The sequence below is a fragment of the Erythrolamprus reginae genome, chromosome 3 (genome assembly GCF_031021105.1).
Source record: "Erythrolamprus reginae isolate rEryReg1 chromosome 3, rEryReg1.hap1, whole genome shotgun sequence".
Taxonomy (NCBI): domain Eukaryota; kingdom Metazoa; phylum Chordata; class Lepidosauria; order Squamata; family Dipsadidae; genus Erythrolamprus; species Erythrolamprus reginae.
The window spans coordinates 8318905-8327117 of record NC_091952.1 but is presented as its reverse complement, the minus strand read 5'-3'; the positions used below and the strand labels follow the sequence as shown (position 1 = coordinate 8327117).

The 8213-nt window shown below is 43.2% G+C and overlaps 1 protein-coding gene across 1 annotated transcript in view; it reads right to left on the bottom strand.

Annotated features, from left to right (window-relative positions):
- Positions 1–260: 260 nt before the first annotated feature.
- The window catches only part of MYT1 (myelin transcription factor 1), a 128615-nt gene continuing 120662 nt past the window's right edge, over positions 261–8213 (bottom strand). The window contains 2 exon segments of the mRNA XM_070744282.1: positions 261–401; positions 1071–1105. Of these exon segments, the coding sequence (XP_070600383.1) occupies positions 261–401; positions 1071–1105 (176 nt within the window).

Sequence of the window (8213 nt, the reverse complement as noted above, 5' to 3'; positions counted from 1 at the left end):
ACCACCAAACATAAAACAGAGTTCCCGCTGTTTGCCAAAGTGATGCGGTCAAGTCAACAAAAACAAAACGGGGGAAAAAAAATATGAGTTCGTTTCTTCTTTTGTGAATGGCCTCTTGGTTAAGTTTTGGTCCTTTGATTCATTCATTCAACAAATAAACCTGAGTGAAGGTCTTCTAAAGTCTTCCCAATATCCTAACTTCTTTCTTTCTCTCTCTCTCTCACATTCTTTTCCTTCTTTCTTTTCCTTGTTCCTACCTATTAGACCTGAATTCCTTTAATGGCCTGTTTGATACTTTCCAGCAGATCCTTGTTGTCAGGATTCTGGTAGCATTCTTGATTGGTATACATGTCGGTAAGAGTGTTCACGTAGGCATCAAAATTCTGCTCACTGATCGGCTCCTGGATTCCAAAACAAACAGAAAGAAAGGAGAATAATTACCACCATTGTAAATCACAACTGGAAAACATTCATTTATTCATTCCACTTCCGAACGACTCTGGGCATCTTCCAATAAATAAGAACAATGAATAAAACAGCATTAAAACATTAAAATACTCCCGGGACCATCTTCTGCTGCACGAATCCCAGCGGCCGATTAGGTCCCACAGAGTTGGCCTTCTCCGGGTCCCGTCAACTAAACAATGTCATTTGGTGAGCCCCAGCCTTCTCTGTGGCGGCCCTGGCCCTCTGGAATCAACTCCCCCCAGAGATCAGAACTGACCCCACCCTCCTTGTCTTTCGCAAACTACTTAAGACCCACCTATATCACCAGGCATGGGGGAATTGAGATATCTCCCCCAGGCTTTTTATAGTTTTATGTATGGAATGTGTGTGTTGCATGGTTTTTAAATGAGGGGTTTTTAGATGTTTTTTAATATTACATTTGTTTACATTGTCACGCTGTTTTATTATTGTTGTGAGCCGTCCCGAGTCTTTGGAGAGGGGCGGCATACAAATCTAATACATTATTATTATTATTATTATTATTATTATTAATAATAATAATAATAATAATAATAATAATAATAATAATAATAACAACCCCACCCAAACATACATACACTCACTCTCACTAGCCAGTCTAGGTTCCATTCACTCAGGCCTGCCGGAAGAACTGGTAAGGTGGGAAGGGTGTGAATCTCCGGAGGCAGTTGGTTCCATTGGGTCAGAGCCCCCACAGAGAAGGCCCTTCCCCATGGGCCCACCAGTTGACATTGTTTGGCTGACGGGACCTGGAGAAGGCAGACTCTGTGAGCTCTTATCGGTCACTGGGAGGTGTGTGGCAGAAGGCGGTCCCGAAGATAGTCTGGTCCTGAGCCATATAGGGTTTTATAGGTAATAACCAACACCTTGAATTGCAGTTACTGCAACTCTTTCTACATGGGGCTACCTTTGAAAAGTGTTCGGAAACTCCAGATCGTGCAGAACGCAGCTGCGAGAGCCATCGTGGGTCTTCCCAGATTCGCCCACGTATCTACAACACTCTGTGGCCTGCATTGGCTGCCGATCAGTTTCCGGTCACAATTCAAAGTGTTGGTCATGACCTTTAAAGCCCTACATGGCATTGGATCAGAATACCTCCGGAACCGCCTGCTACCGCACGATTCCCAGCTGCAGATAAGGTCCCACAGAGTTGGCCTTCTCCAGGTCCTGTCGACTAAACAATGTCGTCTGGCGGGCCCCAGGGGAAGAGCCTTCTCTGTGGCAGCCCCGGCCCTCTGGAATCAACTCCCCCCGGAGATTAGAATTGCTCCCACCCTCCTTGTCTTCCGTAAACTACTTAAGACCCACCTATACCGCCAGGCATGGGGGATTTGAGACACCTTTCCCCCAGGTTTATTATAATTTATGTTTGGTACGTATGTGCTGTTTGGTTTTTAATTATGATAGGGTTTTTAATTTTTTTTAAATATTAGATTTGTGCCTGTATAATACTGTTTTTATCGTGTTGTGAGCCGCTCCGAGTCTTCGGAGAGGGGCGGCATACAAATCTAATAAATTATTATTATTATTATTATTATTAGTTTGCGGAGCATTGGTGTTATATGGGTGTACCAGGGCACACCCATAATAGATCGCGTGGCTGCATTTTGTACCAGTTGTAGTTTCTAAACACTTTTCAAGGGTCGCCCCATGTAGAGCGCATTGCAGTAGTCGAGGCAAGAGATGATAAGCCCTTATGACCTCTCGCCTCGACTATTATTATTATTATTATTATTATTATTATTATTATTATTATTATTATTTATTAGATTGGTATGCCGCCCCTCTCTGCAGACTCGGGGCGGCTCACAACAGTGATAAAGAACAATATGTATTGACAAATCTAATAATTTAAAATCTAAAATAGCAATTGTACATTTAAAAAATCTAAAAACAAGGAACCCCAATATAACTACTGCAATGCATGACTGTGGAGAGCCTCCTGGTCCAGATACGGCCGCAATTATTATTATTATTATTATTATTATTATTATTATTATTATTATTATTATTATTATTATTATTATTATTTAGATTTGTATGCCGCCCTTCTCTGAATACTCGGGGTGGCTCACAGAATACAAAAAACAGCACAACAAAAAATCTAAGAATTAAAATTACTACTAAAAATCCCACGTATATTAAAATTAATCAACCAACTTATTCACAACCACACATTACATTTCATAGACAGGGGAAGGGGCTTGATCTAATTGTCCCATGCCTGGCGACATAAAGATTCATAATCATAAAGATTCATAAAGTCATCTAAATTCAGAAAGAATAAGAGAATAGCAGAGATGGAAGGGATCTCTATTTTGGTTGAGGCAGGCAGGGTTCTCTTGGGTTCCATTTGTTAGGGGTCAAGGTCAACATTCCGATGGACAGTTGGTGGGCCACTGTGTGACACAGAATGCTGGACTTGATGGGCTTTGGCCTGATTCAGCATGGCTCTTCTTATGTTCTTTAAGGTCTTCTAATCTAACCGCCTGCTAAAGCAAGAAATCCCATACCATTCCATACCACCAGGAGGTGTGGTGGAGCAGTGATTAGTGTGCGGTATTGCAGACTAAGTGCTCACTGCCAGGAGTTTGATCCTGACTGGCTCAAGGTTGACTCAGCCTCCCATCTCTCTGAAGTCAGTAAAATGACGATCCGGATTGTTGGGGGCAATAGGCTGACTCTGTAAACCGCTTAGAGAGGGCTGTAAAAGTACTGTGAAGCGATATATAAATCTAAGTACTAGTACAGGGATGTCAAACTCAATTTCATTGAGGGCCGCATCAGGGCTGTGGTTGAACTCGGGGAGGGGGGGGGGCTCTGGTTGAGTGTGGCCAGACCCAATTCCAGCAACCATTCTTTTTATGTGTTAGCCTCCAGTCCCCAAACCCTAATTTGTACCCGGACTATCATTAAGTGTTCTTGACAAATGTATATTTTGTTTTATGTACATTGAGAGTATGTGCAGCAAGACAAATTCCTTGTGTGTCCAATCACACATGGCCAATAAACTGTGTTCAGTTCTGGAGACCTCACCTACAAAAAGATATTGACAAAATTGAACGGGTCCAAAGACGGGCTACAAGAATGGTGGGAAGGTCTTAAGCATAAAACGTATCAGGAAAGACTTAATGAACTCAATCTGTATAGTCTGGAGGACAGAAGGAAAAGGGGGGACATGATCCAAACATTTAAATATGTCAAAGGGTTAAATAAGGTCCAGGAGGGAAGTGTTTTTAATAGGAAAGTGAACACAAGAACAAGGGGACACAATCTGAAGTTAGTTGGGGGAAAGATCAAAAGCAACATGAGAAAATATTATTTTACTGAAAGAGTAGTAGATCCTTGGAACAAACTTCCAGCAGACGTGGTAGATAAATCCACAGTAACTGAATTTAAACATGCCTGGGATAAACATAGATCCATCCTAAGATAAAATACAGAAAATAGTATAAGGGTCGACTAGATGGACCATGAGGTCTTTTTCTGCCGTCAGTCTTCTATGTTTCTATGTTTCTAAGATTTCTTATTCAATTCAATTCAATTCCATTCCATTTTTTCTATATTCTATTCTATTCTATATTTTCTACTCTACTCTACCCTATTCTATTTATTCCATTCCATTCCATATTTTCTATTCTATTCTATTCTATTCCATTCCATTCCATTCCATGAAGGGCTACCAATTTTTTTACTACTACACTGTGGGCATGGCTTATGCAGGACGTCCTGCATTTTCTTTCAACATCTTTCAGTTCAAATTGGGTGCTCTGGGGTGGAGCTCCACTTTCGCTACCCCACTGCTTTGCCCCCCATCCCTGTTCCATTTGCATAGAGGACTAGGGGACTGGAGGTTGGAGTACAAGTCCTCTGAGGTCCCTCCCAATGCTATTATTCTATGTCCTGTGCTAATCAGAGAAGCGGTATATAAATCTAAATGCTAATGCTGAAAAAACAGAAAGTCCAGTTGCCTCCTGGAAAAGCATCTTTGGGGCAACCATGACCTGGACGAATCTGGAGAATCTCTATAACCGGTGATGGTGAACCTTTTTTGGTTTGCGTGCCAAAAGGGTGTGTGTGTGTCTTAGTATGCGCACACATGACCACACCCATTCCCTCCCCCCACGCAAGCACATCTTCCTGTGCTGCCCACTGCACATGTGCATAACCCCCCCCTCCAACCCTATGCATGTACATGGGTGTCATTGAAGCCTGAGACGGTGAAAAAACGGCCAAATGGGCAAACCGTAAATTCAGAAAAATGGACTTCCGGTTAGCCCATTGTGCTGTTTTTCACCCTCCAGGGCTTCAGGGCTTCCCTGAAGCCTCCAGAGGGTGAAATGGCCTTCCCCAAGGCCAAATATCAGCTGGCCAGCACGTGCGCTGGAGCTGAAATAGGGCAAGGCCTCGCGTGCCATAGGTTCGTTATCATTGCTATAGACTCTGATAAATGGTAACCATCCATTTCCGGAATGGAGTTCTCGCAGTTCTGCCTAGGAAAATTTAAGAGCCATTGAGAGCAAAGCCGAATGAGAAAACTTCTTATTCGAATAAGGGTTTTCTTCCCCAAGCCCCAATAACTTTAACCTTAGATTGCCTATGGTTGACCTCTCCCCTTTTCTAAGAGGTCTGTAAGGGGTGTGCACAAGCACACAATTGTGCCTACCGTCCCTGCCCTACTGTCCTCTTGTCCTTTTTTATCATTACTTTTTACTTACGTTATGTTTATAAAAACTACTTTCCTACATATGTTTGACAAACAAAGAAACATAAAAATAAATAATAAAAATAACCCTCTGCCAGCAGGCATGGGGGCCGTGAGTGATGAGATTGTCTCTGGCCGATATTATGAATGCTTGAATCGGATGAATGTATATGACTGTACATGGGTGTTTTCTAGAATTTTTTAGTAATTTGTATGATTCCTTTTAAATTAATTAGATTCTTTACATATACTGTTGCATTTGTAATGTTGTATGCCGCCCGAGTCGCCTCGAGAAGGGCGGAATAGAACTCTACATAACTAATAAGAAAGAAAGAAAGAAGGAAGGAAGGAAGGAAGGAAGGAAGGAAGGAAAGAGAGAGTCAGAGAGAGGGGGGGAAGAAAGAAAGAAAGAAGGAAGGAGAAAGAAAGACAGAAAGAGAGAGTCAGAGAGAGAGAGGGGGGGGGGGGGGAAGAAAGAAAGAAAGAAAGACGGAAGGAACTGTTCTGTTGGGTTCCCCAGACCTCAACACCAACTGGAAAAAGCAGCCAGACCCGCTGGTAAAAGCAAAAGTACTTTATAGCTTGAAAAATAAACACAGAGAAAAACCTGTTCTTCCCACAGGCAGGCTATGAGACTTCACAGCAGCGTCCTGACGGCCAGACAATACAGCAGACTTCTTGCTGGCACACCCACCACTGTAGAGCATAAGACCCCCACCTTTCCCCCCCAAGGTTTCGGTATTCAAAGTCACAAACCAGAATTCCAAGACGCCAAAGATCACAGCCGAGTCCAGGACTCCCAAAGATAATACTCCACAAGCCAGGAAGGGTGGGTCTGCTTTTCGCTTTCCAGAGAGCACCACACCCAAACCCAGCTGTTGCCTCTTTAGTGCTGAAAGTACCTAGCCATTGGTCCCTTCTTTGTGTTGCTCTTCTCTGTCGCAGATCGATTATTGCTTGTGCATTTTCCTCTAAGGAATCCAGGCTGCTTGCTGGGGAGAGCTCCCTCTCGGGGGCCTCTGGCTGTTCCCCCTCTTCCTCAGCCTGGGATTCCTCCTCCTCGTCTGCCTGCACCTCCTGTTCCTCATCCTCCCCCTCTGAGCAGGAAACCGACAGAAGATCAGCCGTTCCTGAGGGGCCTCAGACGGAATCACAACAGGAAGGACGGAAGGAAGGAAGGAAAGAACGAAAGAAAGAAGGAAGGAAGGAAGGAAGGAAGGAAGGAAGGAAGAAATATTCACCCTGAACACCCTAGCTGCCTAGATTCCGGTCCCCAAACCAGTTAACACAATGTTGTGCCTTTGAACCTGGGAGAAATGAATACGCACGGAAGGCACATGAAATAGATACAAGCAGCAGGAAGTCTGCTACCCTCGTTAAGCACCCGTAAATAATGGCTAATGAGGTTCCCGAACCGTTAATCACAGCCCAGAGTGTAGGGACACAGATCCATATGCCGGCTGAGGTGGACGTGATGGCATTTTGTCAGGAATAATTGTGCCAGCGGTGCTGGAAAAAAGATGGCGTCTCTGCGGAAGATTTATGAATGAGCGTAAAAAAATGCCCGAAGGAGTGGAGGATATAAGACAAACAGGGCATTCGTTACAAAGTATAATAAACGCCGGATAGAAAAACAACACCTGAAGAATCTCAGAACACTGGAAATCGTGCATTAGATTGCATGGGGCAGAGGCTTCCTGGTGATCAACAAAACTTTTGACAGTTAGCATTTGGTGGGCCAGGGCACATTGTTCAACAATCCCCTTCGAAGCTTCTACAAAAAAAGCACGAGCAGAACATTTATCTGTTTGGTAGGGAAGCTTTGCCTATTTGCCGATGACTCTAATAGGGTTCAATAGGGTTGATATTCCTGGAGGCGTCTGTAATATGGCAAATGATTTAGCTTACTAGATAAGCAGTCAAAGCAATGGAAACTGCAGTTTAATGTTTCTAAATGTAAAGTAATGCACTTGGGGAAAAGGAATCCTCAATCTGAGTATTGCATTGGCAGTTCTGTGTGAGCAAACTTCAGAGGAGACGGATTTAGGGGTAGTGATTTCTGACAGTCTCAAATGAGTGAACAGGGCGGTCCAGGTGGTAGGAAAAGCAAGTAGGATGCTTGGCTGCATAGCTAGAGGTATAACAAGCAGGAAGAGAGAGATCGTGATCCCACTATAGAATGCTGGTGAGACCACATTTGGAATACTGTGTTCAGTTCTGGAGACCTCACCTACAACAAGATATTGACAAAATTGAATGGGTCCACAGACGGGCTACAAAAATGGTGGAAGGTCTTAAGGATCAAACTTATCAGGAAAGACTTCATGAACTCAATCTGTATAGTCTGGAGGTCAGAAGGAAAAGGGGGGACATGATCGAAACATTTAAATATGTGAAAGGGTTAAATAAGGTGGAGGAGGAAGTGTTTTTTAATAGGAAAGTGAACACAAGAACAAGGGGACGCAATCTGAGGTTAGTTGGGGGAAAGATCAGAAGCAACCTGAGAAAATACTATTTTACTGAAAGAGTAGTAGATGCTTGGAACAAACTTCCAGCAGATGTGGTTGATAAATCCACAGGAACTGAATGTAAACATGTCTGGGATAACCATTATCCATCCTAGATAAAGTACAGAAATAATATAAGGGCAGACTAGATGGACCATGAGGTCTTTTTCTTCTGTCAATCTTCTATGTTTCTATCTGAGCTTGCCCCCTTTCTACTCCTAGATGTCTAGGACAGTGACAGTTAACCTTTTTTTCATTGTGTGCCAAAAGTGTGTGTTCAGCTAGCTAGCCCTGATGATATTATCTGTTCCATCTGGGTGGGCTGCCACACACACTTTTCAAACACTGATCATGGCAAAAGTATCATTCGTTAACACAAATTCAGGCAAAAACTGGTTTACTCTAAAACATTTAATGCTGGAATTGTTCCAGCTAATGAGCGGAGATAAAAAAAAAAAGCCCAGGCTGCAACGCCAAAGAGTCATTAATCTCAGTCCTTGATGTATTTCTGGCAG